Source organism: Dama dama, chromosome 20 (assembly GCF_033118175.1).
Source record: "Dama dama isolate Ldn47 chromosome 20, ASM3311817v1, whole genome shotgun sequence".
NCBI lineage: Eukaryota > Metazoa > Chordata > Mammalia > Artiodactyla > Cervidae > Dama > Dama dama.
The window spans coordinates 103,769,533-103,795,394 of NC_083700.1; the positions used below are offsets into that span (position 1 = coordinate 103,769,533).

The 25,862-nt window shown below is 41.2% G+C and overlaps 1 protein-coding gene across 2 annotated transcripts; it reads left to right on the forward strand.

Annotated features, from left to right (window-relative positions):
• Positions 1-2,739: 2,739 nt before the first annotated feature.
• On the forward strand, positions 2,740-25,382 carry RRAGC (Ras related GTP binding C). 2 transcript variants are annotated; one of them, XM_061122327.1, is made up of 7 exons: positions 2,740-3,052; positions 4,783-4,986; positions 5,942-6,141; positions 8,593-8,707; positions 9,665-9,807; positions 11,500-11,648; positions 25,235-25,382. In XM_061122327.1, exons 1-7 carry the CDS (start codon positions 2,816-2,818, stop codon positions 25,342-25,344), a joined length of 1,158 nt encoding a protein of 385 aa, XP_060978310.1. In that variant the 5' UTR covers positions 2,740-2,815; the 3' UTR covers positions 25,345-25,382. The 2 variants fall into 2 exon arrangements, with proteins under 2 accessions (XP_060978310.1, XP_060978309.1); XM_061122326.1 differs by lacking the exon at positions 25,235-25,382 and adding an exon at positions 15,614-17,161.
• The last annotated feature ends 480 nt before the right edge of the window (positions 25,383-25,862 follow it).

Genomic DNA, 25,862 nt, shown 5'->3' on the forward strand with positions numbered 1-25,862 from the left:
GAAGAACACTTACTTGAATTGGTTTATCTTTTACCAGTTTGAGTGCCTCCTACAGTGACAGCCGTGGGCTGAGTATTATAAAGATGAATGACTTGAAGTTAACTATGAGACATGTGTATAATCACAATGTGGGATAGGATGTGCTAAGAATGATAAATAATAATAAAACATGGCCTCATGGGGGGTTTTGGAAGAGAGGGAGACATGGCTTCTTTAAGCAGTTGGTGTGATAGTCCCTTTGTGGACAGGCAAGTAGAATTTTTTTCTGGCAGCCAACCCTCATTTGCTTTCTTCCCTAATGAGAATGGTATTAATATTTATGTAAATCAGGTGATTGCCTCCTGTGCCATGGCAATGGCAACCTGTGGGTTGGATAATCAGACTTTTGGGGGGAACTGACATGCTTACACTGCTGTATCAGTCAGTGCTATGTAAGAATTCAGGGTGAGCCTGGCCTCTGCAGGTCCTCTTCAACATTTCTATCAAGGATCTGGATGAAGACAGTACACATGAGGCTCAATGGAGTAAAAAAAAGGATCCGATCTGTTCGGTTCCTGCTGTTCCAGCTGCCTTATCTGTAAAATGTAGATTTCATATCTTGCCTATCTCACAAGGTGTTATAAGGATCAAATTAAATGTAATGGATGTAAAAAGTATCTTGCAAATTGTAAAGGACTACATATGGGTCAGATGGTAGTAATGCTAATTCTCTAACTGCCACAGAGTTGGAAGGGCTGGTGAGTAGACTATATGAGATGAGCTTGAAAATGATTCACAACTTGGGAGTGCCTAAACTTCACAGCCTAAACGAAAAAGTTGAGATATCAAGTCTTACGTTTAGGTTAAAAATGCAGCTGTACAGGCTTAGGCACTTAGGGAGCGCTGACAAAGTCCTGGTTCCAGTGACTGTTAGTGTGAACCACTTACAGTCTGTATATTTTTTTAAAAATTCCATTCTGGAAAGCATTAATAGAAATATTGTCCAGGTGCTAAACAGTCACCCTGAAGGCTCTATTGGTCCTTATTGTGTTGTAGGTGTCAGACATTTGATGGATGTTGACCAGCTCAATTGCATATAAATGTGGAGAGTATGTTTGAAACCACAAAGCTGTATTGTCCAACATGGTGGCCGCTAGTCGCATCTGGCAAGTAAAATTAAAAATTTAGTTCCTGAGTCACACCAGCAGTAATTGAAGTGCTCAATCCACACTGGCTACTATGTTGAGCAGTATAGATGTGGGACATTTCTGTCATCATTACTGTAGAAGCCCTGGCTGAAGTATGTTTTAATGTGGAACAGAGAAGACAGTGGGTAATGAAGACTGTAATCCAATATCTGAGGTGCTGTCATAAAAGAGATGACCACTGCTAATAGGCTGTGGTGTATAAGCTCCAAGGAGCGATTTTTGGCCTGAATAAGAGACTTTCAAGCCAAGTTTTACCACAGTGGAGTTGTTTGCCTATTGAGACAGTGCGCTGTCTTCCCTGGGCTCTACTGAAATGTACGCTGCAAATCTTTGATGCAGCGTCAGAGACGCTGTACAGTAGATTCTTTTTAGGTGAGAGGTTGCACTAGATGACCTCTAAGGATGTCCTACCTTTAACTTCGAGATTCAGACAAAACCAACTTCCAGATATGCACACCTGCTTTCCCTTCATAGTCAAAGAAGTTTCCTTGAAAGATCAATACCACCACCCATGTCCACTTTAAGAGGTTAAATTTCCAATTCTAAAGCCGCCCTGTGAAGAGTAAAATTCCTCTAGCTTTCCCGTATTTTGGTAACAAGCATTTGTTCTGGTTTGCTTTCATTATTCATTCCTTTGGTCTCTGATCTGAAGGAGGTCACACAAGATGCAATGTTCCACGAGGTGATGGAATTACTAAAGAAGTAGACACTGGGTGGGGAGGAGGGGGAGTCAGATCCTGATGAGTGTGAAACAGTAGCAGTATTCATTGTCCGTGATTTGCTGAAGAAAGAGCGTAAGACATTCTAGCTTGCTAGCATTTGCTTTCCTATCAGGGTCCAGCTACCTGCTAGAACAAACTATCTCACCGATGACTCTACCTTGTTTGAGGTTTTGCCCTCACTCTGGCTAGCTCCTCCTCTCTACCTTTGAACATCCCAACCAATGCCATCCTTCCAGACCTGTTCAGACGCCAGTTCCTTAGAGATGCTCTCACCCACCCATGCCGAGCATTTTTATCCGCACCTTTGACCTTCCCACTTCCTATCTCATACAGAAGCTACTTACTCAGAGGTCCGATCTCCATTAACCTTGGGGCAACTTGAGGGCAGGCAGGGTCCAAGGTAGGTCCAGTTTTGTGCCCCAGGACTTCGCGGGCATAAGTATTGGTTGGGCAAGCACAATAGTAGGAGGAGGAGAATCAATTCTCCCAAGTGTCCAGAAAGCGTCACTCATTGCGTTGGCCGCCGGAGTCCCGAAGAAGGCAGAACGGTGAGGAGCAATGCGCGTGGCTGGGTCGGACCGAAGTGCGGGCTGGGGCGGAGGGCAGAGGGCTCGGCCCGGCCACCCTCCTCGTGACTCCTCCTCCCCCCTCCACGGCTCCGAGTCAGGTGATTCCGGGCACGTGATGGGCACCACCTACCTTGCTGCTCCCGAGTGGCAGCTCAGGCGACCAATGAGGGGCCGGGATCGGGCGGGGAGCCTATGAGAGCCGGACGCCGGGGGGCGGGCCGCACAGCGGCGGCGGCTGCCGGGGGCGGCGGCGGCGGCGGCGGCGGACTGGGGAGGCGGCGGCCTGGCTTGGCCTGGCCTGGCCTGTCAGGGCACGGGTGGCGGCGGCGCCAGCACCATGTCCCTGCAGTACGGGGCGGAGGAGACGCCCCTCGCCGGCAGTTACGGCGCGGCGGATTCCTTCCCAAAGGATTTCGGCTACGGCGTGGAGGAGGAGGAAGAGGAGGCGGCAGCCGCGGGCGGCGGGGTTGGGGCGGGGGCCGGAGGAGGCTGTGGCCCGGGGGGCGCTGACAGCTCCAAGCCGAGGATTCTGCTCATGGGCCTCCGGCGCAGCGGCAAGTCCTCCATCCAGAAGGTGAGTGGGGCCGTTCGGGCCCTCCGCCCCTCCCCCTCCCTCCCTCCCCGGGGGCGCCGGGGGCCGGCCGGGAGGGGAGGCCCTGAGGAGGGCGGCGGCCGGGGTGGCCGGCTGGGTTTGTCCCAGCGCGCTTTCTCTTCTCCTTTGGGAAGCAGAGCCCGGGCGCGGTCGCGCCGGGACCCCGATCTCGGAGTCCACGCCCAGGTCAGCCGAGGCCGAGTGGATCCCCGCGCTCCCCGAGTGGCCGGAGCGAGGCAGGTGCCCGTGGCCTCACCTCCTGGGACCTCACTTCCTGGGACCCAGCCCCTGTGCCATTCACGAAACTGAGACTTGCTCCCCGGTTCTAACTCGGAGAACTTTCCCACACTCCCTCCCCGACCCCGGCTGTGTGTGTGCCTCTCACTTCAGGTGACCTGAGTTTGCAGGGCTTCCCAGGTGAGCCCCAGGCAGCAGCGTCAGAAAGAGTTGTGACTAACTCCTTGGCCTTTGTAATGCCTGCTCTTGTTACTAGTCCGAAGGAGACTTCACTGTGGCATTCCTTAGTGGGAATGGGGGCTGTTCTTCCACCTGTTTTAGTACTTTTAGCCCGGTGAGTATAATTAGTAGTGATTTCCCCTCTGTGTGTGTGTGGCTACAAAAGTCTTGAGACCTGGAGAATATTTACAGACCTTTGTACATGTGCTTTCACTTGGGAAGTGGCAGGGAAGGATGGAGGGCTATTCGCTTTTTTAGTAAGGGGGAATAGAGGCAGGGTTGACCACCTCCATCAGCCATTCCTCTTAAACGCAAGGTGAGCTGGCGATAAAATGCCAGATACCTGGCCTTTTGCTCTTTTCACTCTGTGGCAAAGATCTCCAAAATAAATCTCTGCGTGATATTCTGTAGACATGATGATTTTAAAAAGTAGCCTTCCAAATGTATGGGATTACTGTGTTTTACTTATCTTTTCACCATTACAGCAAAATCTGAGTACATTGATGGCAGGTTTTAAGCAAACTGATTTTGATTCGTTACATTGTTTCTCACCGTCGAAACCTCAGGAGTAACTATCCATTTTTCTCATCCAGCGAATAGAGAGGGGGAAATTAGTTCTGTGTTGAAATTGTGTGGATTGTGGTAATTGTGATTCTTAACAATTGCGTTTATTTTTTTTCTCATGGGAGCTGTCTTTTCCTTGTCAGGTCCCATTCGTCCCCTCCTCACAAATATTCCTTCTCTACCAATATGCCTTTTCCTATTTGGTATAATTTGCCTTTGTTTTATTTCTTCCACAAGACTGCAAACCCATGAAGGACAGGGTCCAGTCAGTTTCTTTTCTGACTATTCATTAGAACCTGATGTGGGCATTCTGATAAATTTTCAATGAACAAAACTTCTTAAACTTTAGCTATAAATTTTCATAATCTTAGAGCAGATTTTGGCAGAATTTATACAATGTAATGGGGAGAAAAAAAAACTGAGGAGAGACATTGCTACTGCTAGTATTGTATACGAATAAAATAGAAAAGTTTTAGCTTTTCTGGGTGATTTGGTTTTAATAATTTGGTGTTTTCTGTTCTGTTAGAAGTTAGAAGATAGTGAATACCAATGGATACCCCATTCACTTTTCATCTCTTTTAAATTTTTTGCTATAGGATCAAATTTTTTATGTTAATTCCGGGTGGAGTTTTGTACTTACTTTAAATACAAAAGTGGAAGAGTCATTAAATTGTCTTTTTTTCTTTTAACAGGTGGTGTTTCATAAAATGTCACCCAATGAGACCCTCTTTTTGGAAAGTACCAACAAGATTTACAAAGATGACATTTCTAATAGTTCCTTTGTGAATTTCCAAATATGGGATTTTCCTGGGCAAATGGACTTTTTTGACCCAACTTTTGACTATGAGATGATCTTCAGGGGAACAGGAGCGTTGATATATGTCATTGATGCACAGGTAGTTTGAAATGATGATGTTTACTTTTCTTCTCTGATGGCAGAAGATGTAGGAACAAAGGAAGGTTGTTTATCTTGTCATGTGCTTCTTACAGCTTGTTTCTTTGCCACTAGGTTTCCTAACTGAGAGAGATGTACCTGTAGAGGTGCTTTAGGAGTAGGCATGCCTTTCTGCAAGTACAGAATATGAGATGACTAGGAGATAGGATTTATATTTCTTGAGTTCTAGTTAATGAGCAGTGTTCCATTTTTGTTAATAGTAGATACTGCTATATTTTTATTAACTGTTGTAATGTTGTCACCCACTGAAAAGGTCTTATCAGTGCCTGTAATGAGGAATGTGAGAACTGAGTCAGTAAATATTAAATGAATAGTTTCTTTAGTTGTCCAAATTCAGTTTAGCTCAACTAGCACTTATTGACGGCCTAGCAAGTGGGAGACACTCAGATAAATGGGACATGTCTCTATCCTTAACAATCTTAATTTTTTTCTAAGCTTAAGCATTAGCTAGGAATGAGTTCTGAGGTACAGATTCTGTTATGAGTGTGTTCATACATATGACCTAATTTAATTTCTTCTTCACAGTGTTGTAAGGTAGGTATCGTAATTACAATTCAATGGCTGAGTAAACTGAGATCACAGAATTTAAGCAACCTACTTAAAGTCACACATCTAACAAATGGCAGAGCTGGGATTACTTAAAAAAATTTTTATTGGGAAGAAGTGTCCATTTTCATTTCCTTTTCTTATCAGTATTAAAAATTATAAGCATTAACTTGGTAGTTGAATTCTTTATCAAGAGATTGAAGATCTATTTAGTGGTATAAGTTAATGTAGTTGTTTGAATACTTATGAATGATTAGGGTAATATATACTCTGTGGTTGGGGAAAGAGGTGGTTTGAGGCTTTCCTAACGTAAGATTTCTTTTTAAAAAATATTTTGTTCTGACTTACAGGATGACTACATGGAGGCTTTAACAAGACTTCACATTACTGTTTCTAAAGCCTACAAAGTTAACCCAGACATGAATTTTGAGGTTTTTATTCACAAAGTTGATGGTCTGTCTGATGATCACAAAATAGAAACACAGAGGGACATTCATCAAAGGGCCAATGATGACCTTGCAGATGCTGGGCTAGAAAAACTCCACCTTAGGTAACAACCTGTGTGTTTGATATGGGAGCCCTGAAAAGTGTGTAAATGTATTCCCATCTCTGTCATTACAAACACGTAGCTCTCTGTTACTGGTATACCCTTCCCAAATGTGTAATGTTTTTGATCTCTGTTGAATTCAAGCAGTTTTGGGAGCCTGATGTTATTGAGAAGTTAGTTCCCCTGCTGTTTTTGCATTTTCCCAGAGGTTGAAGTCATGCAAGGTCTGTTTCTGTAGGTGTGTTTACAAATTCATCTCAAGAGACTGGAGTCAGGCTGTTTCCTCATGGCATTAAATCTGCTTTGGGATTCCCCTTTCTTGGTTTCATTTTTTTCCCCCCTTCCTTGCCTCAGTTCAAGGAATCTCACATTTGTTGTAGAACTCTGTAGCTTGATCTTTCACAGTATCTCTCTCAGTAGGAAGAGCTTTTTAAAGAGGGCACATTTTAAGTGTGGATTCTAATGTTTCTTGTTTATGTTTTTTAAAACACTTTATGCTTTTATGAACCTCTAAAAATTGGGTGAAGTGATTGTATCCATGAAATCTGCTTAGGGTTGCTATCAAGTTAACTGCTGATTTGTAATTCTCATTGCAAAATTAATATTAAAGAACACTTACTAGATAAGCTCAATGGTTTGTGTGCTTGTATTTTAAAAATATGTGAGAATTATTTCCTGCATCTTATTTTTTTATGGTTTAGGTAGAAATGAGTAATAAAAAGTACCCAAGAAAATGTTCTTTTGATGGTACAAAAAACTTAAAGGGGAAGCAGTGGAGAGACAACCGTAGCTATTTCCTTATCCATGGTCTATTACAATGACTTCCCTCTAGGCTTAAGCCAACCCCCATCCCTACCCTAATTTTCCCTGGGGCCTCTGGCTGCAAGATCTTTTTGTTACTCTCCTAGGAAACCACATAGAAAAGTCCCATTGACCTTTAGCCTGGATTAAAATACGTACAAGTAATTCATGCTTTTAAAAAAATTCAGCAGTATTTGTAGGAGAAGGTGAAAGTATCTTCCAGTAAAATTCCTCAGTCTTATTTTTCTACCATGAATGATGGATTTTAAGCTATGATTATCCTGTGTTCTTCAGGACCCATAGGAACCCTTCTGATCCTCTTAGCATCATGTCCGTGTCCCTTTCCAGAGAACCCACCTCAGTGGTATATACTGTCCCTTTTTCCAGTTCTCTGTGGGGCCCAGGGCCTTGTTAACAGCATTAAACTTTTATTAATTACTGGCAGACCTATGGATGAGGTTCTTTTAATTTCTAGTTTCCAGAAACTCAGCTTCCTAGAATGCCCTGTACCTTGGGAGGTTTTTTCCTGTCCCCATCCACCTCCAAACCTCACAGTTCCTGCAGGACCTTCTTACATTGCTGACCTAAAATATTCCTTTACCTTAGTGCCTGTTGGATAATCTTCCATTGTTCTAACATCTAGATTAGAGCCCCATCTAAGATAGGTTCTTAGGTGTACTCTTTGGAAGTATCTTTGAATTATGGTAAAAAGTGTGATATAAACAGTTCTGTCTCTGACTTTGTTATCTGTGTTTATAATTATGTAATGGATACAGCTGCGTAACTAAAGAATATACTTCCTGAGTGAAAAGCAAGTAGAGTTGACCACACTGTTTAAGTTGTAAAAGCCTCTCTCTCTCGAGTACGTGTTTTGTTAAATCTACAAATTTACTTTGTGTATCCTTTTAGGCCTCCAGATAGCTGTCCCTTCTCTCTAGAGCTCCTGCTCTCATCTTCCTTAGCATGTTATTTACATAAATTCTAAGTGCCAGTTTTATTCATTTGTTTACTCAACAAATATTCATGAATACAGGGCAGTGGGCATGCAGCTTCGAGCAAGGCTGACGGCCTTTATTCTCATGGAGCTTACATTCTGATGAATGAGACAGCTCAAAAGCACATAAACAAACATATAGTGTAATTTTAAGTACTCATCAGTACTATGCAGAAAAACAAAGGGGGAAGAGGTTGAAAGCAAAGGGTACAGGAGTACGATTTTAGGTGGGGTCAGGAAGGAACTTGCTGAGGAGGTAACATTTTAGTAGAAACCTGTACTGTATTCTTATTTAATAAATGTTACCTGTCTCCTCTAAGCTTTCTCTTGTTTTTTGGTCAGTTGTGGGCTTAAGAAACCAAGCTTTTTGGATCAGATTGCAAGGACTTAGGTGAATGTTCAGGTTTCTGCATCTGAAAATGTTTTCCAAGCACTACCTCAGTTGCCCTCTGTGTAAATGTATTAAAGGGATGGAGAGCTACAAGCCAGGTGGGAAAATTGCATATGTCATCTTGAGTGAGGGAGATGGTGCACAAAATAGGCTTTGTTTGAACTTACTGAAATCAAATGTGAAGAAGCTTAAAATTTTATGTATTGTGATAATTGTTGCTGGACTTAAGATATTTTTCAAATTAATCAAACTATGTTGTGTCTTTCAGCTTTTATTTGACTAGTATCTATGACCATTCAATATTTGAAGCCTTTAGTAAGGTGGTGCAGAAACTTATCCCACAGCTACCAACCTTGGAAAATCTATTAAATATCTTTATATCAGTAAGTGTGCTATTTAATATTCACTGTCATTTCTGGTTCTGTTTTTGTTGAATATATTTGTATTATCAAATTCTCCAAAAAATGCCTTGAATTAATCTGAGTCAAGCTTAAAGACTAACGATACAGTTAAATATTAAATAAATAATAGAAACATTTAAAAAAATGGCTTGAGTTATTGTCTAAAATTTTCCTTAATACTCACCTTTTTTTGTCTTAAAAGGCCCTGATGAAAATTTTTTCATGCTTTTCTTAATTAAAAATATCTTCGTGATCTGTTTTCCTGAAGGAAGAGTAGAAACTGGGATATACTGGGTATTGGGAATTAGACTCAGTTTAATCTCTGCCTTATTGGAGGTCACATTGAAAAATTGATGTTTGTTAACTGTAATCTCAGTGTCATATTTCACATTTCTTATTTTGAGGATTCAGCTTAATTAAAAAGGATATTCTTCCCATCAGTTTAGCATTCAGCGATTGTGTTTTCCAAACACTGCTTCGAAGGACTCTGTGTGTAGTGATCCCAACTCTTTGGGCTTTTGCACTATGCTAGATGTTGATGTGAAACATTGTTTGCTGAGTGCTCCATCGAACCTTCCTGGTAGCAGGATCGTTTGAATCAGAGATTGATTATTGTCAAGAAAAGGATTATCAAAAATATAGCCTGGCTTGATTTTTGAAGGATTTTTTTGTTTGTTTCTTAGAAAATAATTCATTTAAGTTAAGAGGATGAAAGAAGAACAAATTTGAGTGTGCTATTATGTCAGTAAATCAGAGCAGAGAAACAATTTGACTTTTCTCCTTTGGATAAGAGAATTGTCTCCTAAGCAAGTACTGTTTATTCTTGGTATTGGATTGTATTGTTAAAAATTCTCTTGGATGTTAATGATTCAGGATCTTTGATAAGTTTACGAATTGTGCTTCTTTAAAAAATGAACACTTGATTTTGTTTTTTTCAAGAATTCAGGTATTGAAAAAGCTTTTCTCTTCGATGTTGTCAGCAAAATCTACATTGCAACAGACAGTTCTCCTGTGGATATGCAGTCATATGAACTTTGCTGTGACATGATTGATGTTGTAATTGATGTGTCTTGTATATATGGGTAAGTTGTGTTCGTATATATTTTTGTAAGATCTCAAACAAGTGGAAAACCACCAGTTTGACTTGTTGGGGGGATTAATTTCTGAGGCATCTAGCAAGTACTGTATGAAGTAGAATTGTTCTGACCATAGTGCTTCAGTTTGGAGCATAATTTCTCTGTGAGTGGACTGCTGGGTCTTAACTGTTTCCGAGTGGATGGACAAGAGCAGTTGAAAAGATGTGACTAGTGCCAGACTTAATTATCAGTGAAAGTTTCACCTGCTTTAATTTGGGGGTTTGTACTGTGTCTTCCTACTACTGTGACTTTTGACTACTGTTAGATCAATAAACTAAACTAATTTATTTAAAACACTGAACAACACGAGTATGTACTGGTTCCTAATTTGATTTCAGGCTCTGTGGAACTGAGGAATCCTTAATCTTTCAGAGAATACAGAAACAAGGAATGTTTGACTTACACATCTCCGTTTCTAAGAGGTCTCTAAAATATAAACTCTTCTTTTATGCAAATTAACCACATTTTATACAGAAACTTGTAAAGAAATGGTTTTGTAGAATAGTCCAGAAGACAAGTGAAAACTTTGGTGGATTTACTAATAATCATTTCAAAAGCCAGTAACCTCTGCAGCCTCTAATAGTGATGGTTCGTCTTGTATGTTAATATCAGCCCTCCCAAGCACTGTCCTGGTGCTCTGACATTACCTTTGCTTTTTGATACCTGTGTCCTTGATCTCTTGTTCCTCTGTGTTCCACCTAGTCTAAATTCCTCTTTCATCTCTCTGTCCCTACCCTGCACGCTGGTCTTTCTACCTAACTTGTCAGTATCATTCTCCAGCTGCCTCGGGGTAGGAGAATGCTTTTGTCTTAGCTCTTCTTTACGTGTCTATTCTTGTTTTCCATTCCTGTCAGTTTTGTGATTACATGCTTGCCTTTGTTTTTGTTCTTTCCCCAGCAAAAATGTGATTTTTGTCTGTAGGTCATGCAGAAAAGTTTCATGTTCCTGTTCCTAATTTTAAAAATAGATGAGTAGAATGTATTTTTTATAATTAAAGAATCAAATTTAGTTGTAAATCTTATTTTCGGTCTAAGGCACATTGTAAACTGCATTACACATGATAAAGTACATTATAAAAAAGAAAAGAAACAGCCATTACTTCATTATTATTAACCTGTGTGTGAAACTGTATGCTTTATTGAAGTTCAGTTTGTTGTTTACTTGGCTCTTGATGTGTGTTTTTTGAAGGGGGACTCCATGTAATTCTGACAGTCTAATCTGATAAATGAAATAGCTTTCAGACCCTGTAAGGCTCACTTTACAGGCATCTGGATTCCACAGTATCTTTGATAGACCATATTTACTTTAGTTTTTGCACTTACTCCTTTTTCACTACTGACAGTTTTCATATTTCAGGTCCTTCTTTATTTGCGGAGGGTGTCAGCACTGATTAGTGTGAGGGAAAATTAGAAGTGTGCTGCATTCCATGCATCCTAGGTCAACAAGGTGGTGTGAGCGTGGAATGGTTATGCAGCAGGGGCTGGGCACCCACAGCTAAACACGGCTTCTGTTCCACTGTGGTCAAGCCAGCATGTTTTCTCAAAAGATATTTAGGAAACTGGGTAGAAAGCCTTGTGCAAATGTGACAAAATGCCCAGTTGGGAAACCTATAATGAGCAATACTTTGTATTAAAACAGGTTAAAGGAAGATGGAAGTGGAAGTGCTTATGACAAAGAGTCCATGGCCATCATCAAGCTGAATAACACAACTGTCCTGTATTTAAAGGAGGTGACTAAATTTTTGGCACTGGTTTGCATCCTTAGGGAAGAAAGTTTTGAAAGAAAAGGTAATGACATTTTAAAAACCGTCTTTATATAAAGGTCTTTGTCATAATTTCTTAGGTTCGAGAAAACATTGTTGCAGTGTTAGAGGATTTACCAGTTAGTTTGATCCCCTGGAAAAGGGCATGGCAACACACTCTAGTATTCTCGCCTGGAGAATTCCATGGACAGAGGAGCCTTGCGGGCTACAGTGTGTGGGGTCACAAAGAATTGGACATGACTGAATGACTAACACTTTCACTTTCATGATGTTTTCAACTGCTTTTGTGCCTTTCCCTCCATGCACAGTCCATGCTTTTTCATGCCTTCTTTTGGTCTTTTATTTTTAAATCACATTTTTTATTCCAGCCTCTGATTTCACGTCCTTCTGTTACGTGTCTGCCTGTATTTGGCTTCCACCTGAACCAGTCTGCTGAGGTGGTTTGAGAAGTTAGCAGGTCACCTTCTTGCCACATTTGGTGGCCCTTCCTCTTCAGCCTTCCAAAGCATGTGACCCTATCATCCAGTCCTCCCAGCTCTCTTCTCTCTGCTTTCCCAAAGCAGAACTCTTTGGGTTCTTCTGTGTGTCTGTTTCTCTGACCACCTGTTTCTTCTCTTTATTTTCTCTTTTTCTCAGTTCTGAGTGCCCTTCAGAGCCAGGGCTTCTGGCTCACTTCTTCACTTACTCTCCTGGTCAGCACATCACATCTCTGGCTTCAGTTAATCTCCGTGTAGTTGACTGAAAAATTCACCTCTCCAGCTCTGATTTGGGCCTGTTTCCATCCCGTGTTTGAAACTGTTAGTAAGGCATCTTCACTTAAATATTTATCTTTCCATGGTGTCAAAAACTGATGAATATTTTCCCCATTGTTTCATGACTCTCCTGGCTACTCTACTTCTGTTACTAGTTATGCCTTTCTTCTGGTGTCCGTGCTTAGCTGTGTGCAGTCTGGTGGTATAATTGCTTCTGAGGCCCTTGCACAGCATCTCACAGAGGGTGTTCTTTGTTTTCCTTTTTCCATTCTTTTCTGTGGTTTTCATTGAATCTTCACCAAATCTCAACATTTGTTTCTTGTGGAACTTTATATGGTGTCCTGTCCATTTCCACTCTTGGTGTCTCCAGTTCAAGTCCTCACCCATCCAGGCCTAAGGTGCTGCATTCAACATATTTATTGAGGGCTCCGTCTGTATAGTCTTTTATTCTAAAGGCAGACTAGTTTTCAGGATATTCCTTTTATCATGTTATTTAACTACTGAAGGATCTATAGTAGCTCTGTTACTCAGTGAAACAAGTTCCTGTTCTGTCTGGGTTTGTGATATTAATTAATATTGAATGAGTTAATATTATTTCACTGATGCTCGTATTAATGAAATATTTTAGATATACAAAGTTTTTTTGATAAAACAAAAATGTATATATTTCCCTTGAGCTTAAGATCTGAAACGTGACCAATACATATTTGTCTTTTGTGCATTTCTCATTGAAACCCTCACTTGTGCTCCATTGAATGTAGCGTTTTCTTTTTCCTGTGTCTGAATTAGTCTTTTACTTCTTATCTATCCTTAAACTATATAAGGTATTATGTATCTGTGTAAACTATGTCAAAAAGTAAGTCGTCTTCTGCAACTTGCTTGTTTCTCTTCATTCAAGATTGGTTTTGAGGTTTATCCATATCAATAGCATGTTGTTTCAGTTCATTCTTTGTCACTGTGGAGTGCAATATCATAGTTTATATTCTTTTTGCTGTATGTTTAGATGATTTTTAAGATTACAAATAGTTTTGCAAGAAATGTTGGTGAACAAGTTTGCCTTTGCGCGTACGGGGAATTTCTCTATTATAGAAAGTATTTAGGAGTGGAGTTTATGGAGGGCATACACATTCAGTTTCATTGTTGTTGTTCAGTTGCCCAGTCTGACCTTTGTGACCCCATGGACTGCAGCCCCCCGGGCCTCTGTGTCCCTCACCATCTCCCAAGGTTTGCCCAAGTTCATGTCCCCTGCTCAAGTTCATGTCAGTTTTATTAGGTGTTATTGAATTGCTCTCCAAAGTGGCTTTATCCTTTTCACTCCAGACAGTGCTTTGTGAGAGTTTCTGTCACTTCATGTCCTTGCTAATGTTTAATGTTCAGTTCTTGTCAGTCTGGTAGGTGCGAAACGATGTCTCATTTGGGTCTCATTTTTTTCTCTCTAATTACTGGTTAGAGCAAGTGTCTTTTTCATTGCAGGTCCTCTTTCATGTCTGTTTAGGCTTCTTCTCTAGTAATTTATTTGTTCCTATACTTTTATCTTTTTTGTATGTCTTAGGAGTTTCTTACTTTTCTCCATTCTAATCTTTAAAAATTTAAAAAAACTTTTGGTTCCTGGAAATTTTCAAGTAAACACAAAAGTTGAGCAGCACAGTGATTCCATGTACCTGTCTCTGCTTTCAGGGTCATGAACACATGGTCAGTCTTATTTCCTGTATATCTTCACTTTTTTTAATCCTTTGTTGTGGAAACTGTCAAACATAAAACAGAGAAAATAATGTAATGAAGCCCTTCTTCTCTATCACCCAGGTTGAACAACTATCAAAATCATAGCCATTCTTATTTCATCTCTATACCTTTCTCCTTTTGGGTTATTTTGAAGCAGATCTCTAACATCAAATCATTTTGTCTGTAGAGATTTAAGCAGGTATCTCTAAGAAGTAGTGCTCTTTTTGAAGCATAATAGTATTACGACTAATAGATGTTTAAAAAAAAATTAACTGATTTCATATCATCATCACATATCCACACATTGTTCAGGTTTCCTTGATTGTCAGTTTAATTTTACCATTTGCAGAGAACTCAATTTTAATGTAGTTGAACTTATCAAAACCGTTATTTTTTCCTGAATCTGAAGAACTCCTTAATTTGACTCTGACCTGCTTCTTCAGACTCCACTCCCAGTACTTCTCCCAAGAATTGTCTACTCCCATCTGCAGTCAGACCAGCTTCTTTCCTGTCTTCCACCTGTGTGCTGTGTTCTCTCAGTGCAAACTCCCTGCTGTTTTCTTGTGATTTTGTTCCTCTTTCCTGCCTATTTAAATCTTGCCCATATCCTCAGAGCCTTGTCTCCGCCCTGAAGTTTTCTTGGCTGCTTTGGCCTTGCACTTGACTCTCCTGCCTTCGGGCTTCTTCCCCATCTGTAGTCACTTTACCATCAGACGCTTGTGGTTTGTTTCTTGTGTGTTGTCTTTCTGTCCCGGTATGCTCGAGGACCCAGGTGCTTCTCTTTCAGTCCTGCTGTTCTCAGCACTGGCTACTAGTTTCAGGTTCTTCTCGTGATGTGGAAGGACTTCTGGATCTCCAGCAATCTTGTGCAAATTCTGGGCACTAAGGAGGATTTAGGGAGGAATAGGGAGCTCTTCCTTTTAAGGAGGTTCCATGGAAGTCTCACACACTTGTACTTTTCTTGGTGGCCGGAATTGGTCATATGTCCATATGTACCTGCAAGGAACCCTTTGACTAAAATCTGATTTGGAAGCCAGTTCCTAAGCAGAAAAGGACAGAGTTGCCCTCCCTCCCCTCCGAGGTAGGGGAGCTGGCTTCCTGAGGCTCTGCCCTATGGGCCTTCCTGATACCTCCCATCCCCATGGCTTTACTGAGCAGTTTGCCCAACTATTGTTCCAACTGTTTCCTTCAGCTTTTCTTTGCCTGCCCCAGAGACTTGTAAAAGGAAAAACTTGATGTATCGAAAGTATTTTACTTTCACTTTAGAGTTCATTGTAGATTTTCTTAGCAAATTTGTCTTCCTAATTGCTTTTTTATTTACCCTCTTCATTTCCAGGCCCAGAGGTAATCAGTGTTAACAACTTGGGCATATGCTTTATCATGCTTCCATTGTAGAGAATTTCTCAATTGGATATATGTTTTAAAATACATACCAATTATTTCTTTCCGTCACCAAATGTTTCCTAGCAGATAGTTGACATTCAGGGTGCCTGATCTCCCTTTTTCTCTCCTGCAGGTTTAATAGACTATAACTTCCATTGTTTCCGAAAAGCTATTCATGAGGTTTTTGAGGTGGGTGTGACTTCTCACAGGAGCTGTAGTCACCAGACCAGTGCCCCCAGCCTGAAAGCGTTGACACACAACGGCACACCACGAAATGCCATCTAGCCTGGACGCCAGCGATCGGGGCTCTGTGCCAGCTTATTCTTCACTCCAGGGTCAGATGCCACGTGCGACAGGACATGGGAGTTGCCGCTAATGGGAACCTGGTACCTGTCCCTCTAGAGACAAGGGGTAGAGTTTCTCATTTGGATGAAAACCCCTTCAGCCAGTGGTGTGCAACTGAAGCTACTATTTCTTAAAAAAAAAAAAAAAAAAGCAAAAAAGAATTCCAGAGGCCACAGAAGTGTGTGTCTTTCTCCTCTTGGGGGCCCTACTTTAAGTAGTTGGGATGTCTTGGACCTGGAGATAACAGCCCTTAACCTGTCCTTACCAGGGAATGTTGCCATCAAATACCAGTTGAAAATAATAGAAGGAACTGAATTTTTATATGCTTCACTTAGATTTTCATTTGAGTAGTCTCTAAAAATCCTGCCTCGCTTAAGTTCTAACACTGCCTCTCAGATTTCAATTTTGGACCTTGCACACCTCAGACCTTCTAATTGCATTTGCTTGCTAACTCAGAAGACACATGGTCTGACTACAGCAAAAAAGAACATTCCTGTATTGGTTTCTGAAGAAATGAGAAAATTTTGTGCTGCATCAAGTCTAGAGCAAGTCTCCAACAGTGGCTGCTGTGTTCGTTCCCTCTGAAGTGTTGAGGAGCAAACTTTGAGACAGAAGAAAATTTTGCACCTGTGTTTTGGATACCAGATACCTGGGTTCCTTCCCTCACATTTGATAAATGATTCTGATCACTGTTTTAAAAAAAAGGAATTAAAAAAGTTGTTTTCCCCACAATCTCTTCCTCCTCTTAGGAGAAAAACTCATCGTGTCATTGAAATATTTAGCTCATTTTTCTTTAAACTTGATACCAGTCCCCACATACCTTTTATTCTAAGCTGTTGAGATTCTTTTAAGAATTGCTGTTTTGTTGACCCTGAATGACCCAAAGGCACTGGTGGACTGTCCACTGGGGGTTGAAGAGAGCATATGACACCATGACATGTGTTGTTAAACATACTTCGTCTCCGGTGTTCCGACACCAAGTGTCAGCTGTGGTACTTTCTTCACCTAGGATGTTGATTATAATTGTCTTTTTTGTTGAAGGTTGATACCCTTTTCATTGACTTAAACTTACACATTACTTTTACTCCACATGCCCAGTTGTTAATGTATTCCAAAGCCACTGGACCACTTGAGTACGTAAGTGCCACTGTTGTATGAAGTGTGTGTTCAGGCCTGTAAACCCCACTGTGTGACTTGGCGTGCTTCCTGCAGGCGACTCTGACTGTTGAGTACTTACATGGACCATGGTGATATCCAAAAGAAAACGCTTTTATATTTATAGGTTATTTCATTGAACTATATAAAATGGGTATCAATAAATGTATTTACTCCAGAATCAGTTTTTTATTTGCATAAGATATGGAGGGTTGGGGCAATGAAATGTTGGCTTGTCCCACTCTGATTTTATTGTCCATTTCTTCTTTTGTTGCCTCATATGGTTAAGATGCTGTATGTTTCAGGACTTAAAGTTCTGTCCTGATGCAGGGATTTCATGCCTTGTGTCCAGACATCTCTCTTTTGCCCATTTCTGTTTAGGAGATCTAAAGATAGGTAAAAATGTGTCTTTTGGTTGTGGTGGTTCACGGGACTATCCAGGGCCTCTCATAATTGATGTATGATATCTAAGCCAGGAAGCATGTGAAGGAATGAGTTAAGTAGAGCACATTATACAAAATATGTGTTGATTGCAGTTGAATTTTCATTTCTTCCAGTTTCTGAGATACTCATTATTGACCCTTAAATGTCTGTTCTGCTTATATAGTTAGGCTGGATCTTAACTGGTTTGGGAAAATAGATATATTAGGAGGGAGGTAGGTAGGTAGAGGTTGAAAGATCTTTAATATTGTGATTGGGCTATTTTAAAAAATGGAAATCACAAAAACAGATTAAAACAGCAACAAAAAAAACCCCTTAAAGTACTATCTAATCCTATATCCATTTTCAAATTATGGAGACTGAAATCCAGAGGAGTAAAGAGCCCTGTCTAGGGTAATAGATGGGATGAACATTGTAACTTAAACTCTAAACCCAGGGTACTGTTGAGAGTGAAAGGGATGTCGTCGATAACTACACCAGAGCAAGAGGTGTGTACTGTGCTGTTGGGGTAAACCAGGTGGCCGCTCGGTCACAGATGCAGTTAGTGAGGAAGGGGCGCCTGTGCTCCAGACCTGGCAGCCCTGTGCTGCCTGCCTGCATCTCCGGCCTCAGGCTCCCGTCGACCCAATGGAGATGATGCCTTAAGAGGGACACGGGTGCCCATAAAATACTTTTTTTCTACTACTGTGGGAAGTTATAAATCCAGGGAGTGATAAGGAGAACAAGTGAAAAATGGTGAAACAGACTCAGGAAAAAGGAAACGAAAGTCAGAAAACTTAAGGATTTGCCTGAAATGTGTTGCATCTCCATGGATGTTTATGTGTACCAGGCTACCTCAGAGAGCTGGCAGAGATGGTGGAAAACCTTTATCTTTTGCAGCAGGGTGTTTGAAATGTTTCACATAACACTGCCTTTCCTGTTCACACACATTCATACATACATACATGTGCGTATGTGTACACAGACACACTTATGTAATAATGTCTCAATAACCGGATGCTCAAGGTATTTGGAATTGTATATATTTACTTCCTACATTTAGGATTCTGTGTGTATACACAGAAACAAATGACTTGAAAGATAAAATTATGATTGTCACAAGCTTAATGTGTGTGATTCGTGGGCTTTGTTAAGGTTCTGTATCGGTCCTGTTTTGTTTTGCAAATGCTGAAGCTCTTGGAGTTACATCCAGAAGAGGTTAATTAGTGAATTCGTTATTTTTCATCTAAGCTACCAAAGTAACTTGAAATTCTCGCCTTTTATCCCCCAGAGACCTTGAAGGAGCACAGTCTTCCAAGGGACTGTAGGCGGCAGCTGGGCAAAGCTGGAATGTATTTCCATTAGTAGTGCTTGAACTGGTGGTATGGAGCTGAGAGTCTAGCCATAAAGAGCGTGGAGGGAGGGACATGAAGGGGCAGCAACTACTACTTATTTCAGGTATTTTCTCTGTGTATTACCTCATGTAATCTTCATAGTACCTGGTGAGGTAGGTCCGCTAGTTCTATTTGCAGATGGGGAAACAGGCCTGTGGAGGCGTAGTGGTGGAGCTAGAATTGAAATCCATGCAGTTTGATTCAAGAATCCTTCAACCACCACTTTACCTCACTTCCTTCATAGGGAGGGAGGGTTTGCTCATGGAAAGTTGTGCAGAAAACAAGTTCTGTAAAGTTTGGAAACAGCATTCTGTAGTTCGTGGAGATTTACTATGTACAGTGAAATACTAAATTCTTTAAGAAGACCTGCAGTAAAGAAGTCTGATTACCTTTGTTTATAGCTCATGTTCCTAAATTTGATTGTTTTAAGAAATGCCTTTTCGAGAGCATGGGCTTCACAGATGGCTCAGTGGTAAAGAACCTGCCTGCCAGTCCAGGAGACTCGGGTTTAATGCCTAGGTTGGGAAGATCCCCTGGAGGAGGAAATGGCCACCCACTCTGGTATTCTTGCCTGGAGAATCCCATGGACAGAGGAGCCTGGCGGGCTATATAGTTCATCGGGCCACAAACAGAAGGGCATGACAGCATGTTAAATAAATAAACAGAAGGACACTTTACTGGCATGTTTTCAGTGGGATTGGAAATATGATTTTTATTCCATTTTCCAAGTGGCTTAGTATAACCTGTAGTGAACTGGTGATGAGTATATCTTGTATATTTTCGTAATTGAAATTAGTAGTTCCTGCTGTTCCTTCAGCTCGGAATCTGCTTCCCTTGGCTTATAGAAATTCTGTTCATCCTACCAAGGTCAGCTTAAATGTCCTATCTTCTACAAAAGCCCTGTAACCACTGAGCCTCCCTAGCACCTTGACATGGGTGGGTTTGTTCTCTGCCCCCCCTTTTTTGGTGACTTGTTCAGCAGCTGTCTTTGTAAGTAGTGATGGGAGAAGCATATTTTATACTCTGTAGAATTTCTCCAATATCCCATATGTTGAGGAAAACCCAGACTCATTTGAAGATCTCTCATTGCAGCTTTGATGTGAAGGCAATGGTGTTTTTCCTGGCTGGGCAGTAAGCTTGTCAAGCTTTTTACCGGGTTTGGCTGCAGTGTCCAATTCCTCATTGCTTGACCTCTAGGTGGCGGTGTTGTATCATTTAAACTCAAGCTTTCAGGCTCCCAGAAGTTGGCTGTGTTTTGCAAGTTTCTCAATTGCCTGTATCACCCAAGTGTACACCTAACTTAGAGAGTCAAAGGATTGCTGAAGATATTTCCCCTGAAATCATACTCCGTGCTGATTTGAGACAGTGTGTTGGAGGCGAAGCAATTTGTGATTTTCACTTTCTCTGTTCATTACCAGCTTTTTAAGGGGTTGGATAGGATGAAGGTCATAACATCATTTTCTACAATGAATTACAGGTTACAAAGGAGCTTTAACAAGCCCATGCTGTCCTTATGCCTATAGCAGGCAGAACAACTTGCTCACCAAGCCATCTGCTGTAGATGAGTGTGCTCTTAAAGGAAGGAAGGAAATTTGCATTTCTCTAATAATTAGCAATGTTGAGCAAAAGGATGGTTTTTGAAGTGCAAGGGTCTTAAAGTGGAAGTTGCAATACTTTTCTAACGACACATTAATAGTAATGGGCACTAGGGGTGGGTAGTAATGGGCACTTGTTTGGAAGGAAATGCCACATGTTTGATAATTTCTGCATTCATCACTTTTTTTTTTTTTTTGCCTCAGATGAGGTTTGTTGTAATTATTTCACACTTGAGAACTAAAACACTGCAAAGGAAAAGGCTGCAGCACATTATCCTTTCATGGGCATATCCTCTTTCCACAATCCCAAGCTGTGACTTTGTTCCACAAATACAAATTTTAATGTAAAAAAACTAGATTCATCAGTGTAGCTTCAGAACTGTTTAAAATATAACTGAGAAAATTGCAAAAGGACAGTTATAATGAGGAACTGAGGAGAAGGAAACCAGTTACCCCTCGACCTCCCCCCGCACCCAGCGCCCATTAATGCCACTGTGTCGTTCAAAAAGTACTGCAACTTCCACTTTAAGACTCTTGCACTTCAAAAACCATCCTTTTGCTCAATATTACTAATTATTAGAGAAATGCAAAACAATGAGGAATCACCTCATGCCAGTCAAAATGGCCATCATCAAAAAGTCTATAAATAGTAAATGCTGGAGAAGGTATGGAGAAAAGGGAACCCTCCTACAATGTTGGTGGAAATGTAAATTTGTGCAGCCACTATGAGAGCAGTATGGAGGTTCCTTAAAAAACTAAAAATAGAGCTACCATATGAGCCAGCAATCCCACTACTGGGCATATAGCCGGAAAAACTGGAAAATCTAATTTGAAAAGATACATGTACCCAATGTTCATAGCAGCACTGTTTACAGTCGCCAAGACATGAAAGCAACCTGTGTCCATCGACAGATGAATGGATAAAGATGTGATATGTATGCAGAGGAATATGAGTCACGAAAAGAATGAAATAATGCCCATTTGCAGCAACATGATGGACCTAGAGATTATCATACTAAGTGAAATAAATCAGAGAAAGACAAGTATCAATGGATACAAATGAACTTATTTAAAAAACAGAAACAGACTCACAGGCATAGAACAGAGTCTTAGGTTAACAAAGAGGAAGGAAAGAGGGATAAATTAGGAATTTGGGAGTAGCAGATACATACATACTACTATATATAAAACTGATAAATAACAAGGACCCACTGTATAGCACAGGGAACTATATTCAATATCTTCTAATAACCTGAAATGGGAAGAATCTGAAAAAGAAAATATATATATATGTTTGTGTAACCGAATCACTTTGCTGTATTCGGGGTGGTGATGGTGGTTTAGGTCCTAAGTCTTGTCTGACTCTTGTGATCCAATGGACTGTAGCCTGCTAGGCTCCTCTGTCTGTGGAATTTCCCAGACAAGAATGCTGGAGTGGGTTGTCATTTCCTTCTCCAGGGATCTTCCCAACCCAGGTCTCCTGCATTGCAGGCAGTCTCCTTCACTGCAGGCAGATTCTTTATGGACTGAGCCACCAGGGAAGCTATATACTTGAAACTGATACAAAGTTGTAAATCTACTATAGTTTAATTCTTTTTTTTTTAAAAAGCAGCTTTTGAGCTAAAGTGATGAAATATCAGAAGGGACACTGCAGATAATTAAAATTTGGTTTACTATAATATAGATAGGCGCTTGGGTTGTAAAAATGGAATATTGATCTTCTATAATGTTCTTTTTGCTGTTTTTGTTTTTTAAGAGAAGTGCTGTTACACTCATGTTAGTAAGTTGTGTACATTCCTTCCTTTTCGTTGTTCTCTCTCCTGTCTCTATTGAAACAGGCATGCAAAGTTTGTGTTCTAGGTAATGAGTCAGCTGAGAAGGGAATGTTAATTTATTTGAGCCTGAGTGTGTGAGTGCTAAGTTGCTTCAGTCCTGTCTGACTCTTTGCAACCCTAAGAACTGCCAGGCTTCTCTGTCCATGGGATTCTTCAGGCAAGAATACTGGAGTAGGTTGCCATGCCCTCCTCCAGGGGATCTTCCTGACCCAGGGATCGAATTCGCGTCTCTTGTGTCTCCTACATTGGCTGGCAGATTCTTTACCACTAGTGCTACCTGGAAAGCCCTTCTTTGAGCCTATCTTACTCTAAAAAGCAGTACTGGAACTCTCTGGACTGGAGCCTTGTCCCAGACAAGGCTTTACACTTTTGCAAGATGAACTAAGAAGTAAGCTTAGAGCCCCACGGACATTTTCTAATACCTGTCTTTGGCGATTAGAGCTGTTTGCCGTTCCATGCTTGGAGGATGCTTTATAGCTGCCCTGCAGCTCTTCCTGGTTAGTTGCTAAGACTGGAAGTTCTCTGGGCTCTGTCCTCACCGCATGACCCTTGTGGCGGGGTAGTGATAGAAATGGGATGATTCAGAAAGGCAGCCTATTTGCAAAAGGGAACTCATTTAGGTGTCAGAGGTCACAGGATCTTAGTGGAAATGTTCCCTGGTCAACTCGAGTGACAAGGCTGAGCTGGAGGGTGAGCTGAAGTTTGAAGGAGGGATTGGGGGCAGGACTGACTGAAGGCCATGGTTGCTTAGTGGAAAGAGGCTCGCTGGGGAAGAAGTCAGAGTGATCCTTGCCGTGAGAAGAAAACCAGGTAGATTGTGAAATGTGAAATGCAGCAAGAGATCTGAAGGGTGAGAACAAATAGATCTTAATTTTACCTAGAAGTACTGGAGACTTGGAAAAACCTCTGAACTGGAGATCTGGACCATTTGCAACTTCTATAGGTTCTTTACTTTCCTCTCCCAATGTATTGTTAAATCTTGAAATTATTTATTTTTTAAAAAATCTTTTGGCTGCACCACGTGGGATTTTAGCTGTCTGACCAGGAGTTGAACTGTCACTCCCTGCACGGGAACTGCAGAGTCTTAACCTCCTGAGCTACCAGGGAAGTCCCTAAACTATTTATGCTTGATTTCTTTCAGATCCAAGATAATGGTTACAATAGTACTTGTTGAACACTGGAATTTTTTCATTTTACCCCAGGCCAAACCTTCATCACACTTTATCAAAATTCTTACAGAAGCCTTGGCTTATCTCTTAGATTCTTCATTTTCAAAATCTGGACTAGCCTATAAAAAAAGTAAGTGTAAGTGAAAGCGAAGGTGGTAGTCACTCAGCCGTGTTTGACTCTTTGTGACCCCACGGACGGTAGCCCACCAGGCTCCTCTGTCCATGGAATTCTTCAGGCAAGAATACTGGAGTGGGTAGCCATTTCCTTCTCCAGGGAATCTTCCCAGCCCTGGGATCGAACCCAGGTCTCCTGCATTGCAGGCGGATTCTTTACTGTCTGAGCCACCAGGAAAGACCCATAATAATAGCTCTGTTTTTGTTATGAGTATTATTAGCAGTAGCATTGGTATTAGATTATTTGAGTGCTTACAACTCATCAGCCATCAGGCTAAGAACTTTACTTGTGTCTTCTCATATATTGCCTTCACCAATGTTATGTTGCTGTTGTTGTCTGGTCACTAAGTTGTGTATGACTCTTTGCAACCTCATGGACTGCAGCACACCAGGCTTCCCTGTCCTTTACTATCTCGAAGAGTTTGCTCAAATTCATGTCCGCTGAGTCAATGATGCCATCCAACCATCTCATTCTCTGTCACTCCCTTCTCCCCCGTTCCTCCCCATCTTTCACAGCATCAGGGTCTTTTCCAATGAGTTGACTCTTTGTATCAGGTGGCCAAAGTATTGGAATGTCAGCTTCAGCATCAGTCCTTCCAATGAATATTCAGGGTTGATTTTCTTTAAGATTGACTGGTTTGATATCCTTGCAGTCCAAGGGTCTCTCAAGAGTCTTCTCCAACAGTTCAAAAGCATCAATTCTTCAGCGTTCTGCTTTCTTTATGATCCAACACTCACATCCATACATGACTACTGGAAAAACCATAGTTTTAACTATCGGGACCTTTGTTGGCAAAGTAATGTCTCTGCTTTTTAATATGCTATCTAGGTTTGTTAGAGCTTTTCTTCCAAGGAGCAAGCGTCTTTTAATTTCATGGCTGCAGTCACCATCCACAGTGATTTTGGAGCCCAAGAAAATAAAATCTGTCCCTGTTTCCATTTTTCTCCATCTATTTGCCATGAAGTGATGGAATAGGATGCCATGATCTTAGTTTTTTGAATGTTGATTTTTAAGCCAGCTTTTTTCACTCTCATCTTTCACCTTCATCAAGAGGCTCTTTAGTTCCACTTCGCTTTCTGCCATTAGGGTAGTATCATCTGCATATCTGATGTTGTTGATATTTCTCTGGGCAATCTTGATACTAGCTTGTGATTCATCCAGCCTAGCATTTTTATGACGTACTCTGCATATAAGTTAAATAAGCAATGTCATGAGGTTAGAGCTATTGTTGTGGTCCACTTTATAGATGAGAAAACTGAGGCACAGAGATGAACTTCCAGGAACATATTGCTCATTACTGGCAGAGCTTGGATTTGAAGTCTCACTTGTCTGATGCCTGAGCAAAGGGCTTCCTTCTTGGGAGTGGCAGAACTCCTTAGAGGCTGAGTCTACAAAAGGAGGAAGAAAAATGGCTAGTGAGGACTCTGAACAGCTTGCCCAAGAGCAGTTTGAGAATAGCTGTAGTCATCCATCGTGGTTGAGGCAGGATACCTGTTCACCAATAAGCTTTCTCCTCTTGGGCACAGGGATAACATTTCCAGCCTCCCTTGCAATTACAGATAGTTGTATGATTGAATTCTGGCTGTAAGAATGTGAGGGAGTGGTGCACACCACTCCAAGTCTAACCCATAAAATCATCTCTCTCATTATCCTTTCTTTCCACAAGATGGAAAAAAGAGCATGACAACTCTTCAGAAAATGCAGAGCTTTGATGTGGATGGAGCCTGGATTCCCGGACAGACTGTGAGAGCCTCATCTGCTGACCAGAAACAGTAGCATTGGAATGTTACATAAGCTGTGAATAAATGATGTGAAGTCTTCGAGATGACAGACTTGATTTGTTTTTTGTTTATTTGACTGCGTCGGGTCTTAGTTGAGACATGCAGGATCTTCATTGCGTCAGGCAGGGTATTAGTTGAGTCGTGCCGGGCTCACTCATTGTGGCACATAGGCTTCAGCGCATGAGGGTTCAGTAGTTGCCCTGGGACATGTGAGATCTTAGTTCCCAGACCAAGGGAGCCGAACCTGCATCTTCTGCATTGGAAGGTGGATTCTTAACCATTGGACCACCAGGGAAGTCCTTAGACTTGATTTGTTATAGCAGTTGGTATTAACTTACACACCTACACACTCTTTTGGTTGTGATTCTTAGGTAGGAACTTGGACAGGTAGTGAATGAAAAAGGAAATCATCTCTCGAAAGAAGTAAACTGGAAAGATTCAGATTTTGTAGCCAGTTGCAAAATGCCCAAAATAATCCTTTTCAGGCCAAGGAGATTATAATAATTACAGAAT

What these genes read in the sequence shown, in the direction of transcription:
- RRAGC (XM_061122326.1), top strand. Translation starts at nt 2,816, where the DNA reads ATGTCCCTGCAGTACGGGGCGGAGGAGACGCCCCTCGCCGGCAGTTAC. An exon ending in CTAGAAAAACTCCACCTTAG is followed by an intron (nt 6,142 to 8,592) that starts GTAACAACCTGT and finishes TGTGTCTTTCAG; the next exon opens with CTTTTATTTGACTAGTATCT. An exon ending in GATGTGTCTTGTATATATGG is followed by an intron (nt 9,808 to 11,499) that starts GTAAGTTGTGTT and finishes GTATTAAAACAG; the next exon opens with GTTAAAGGAAGATGGAAGTG.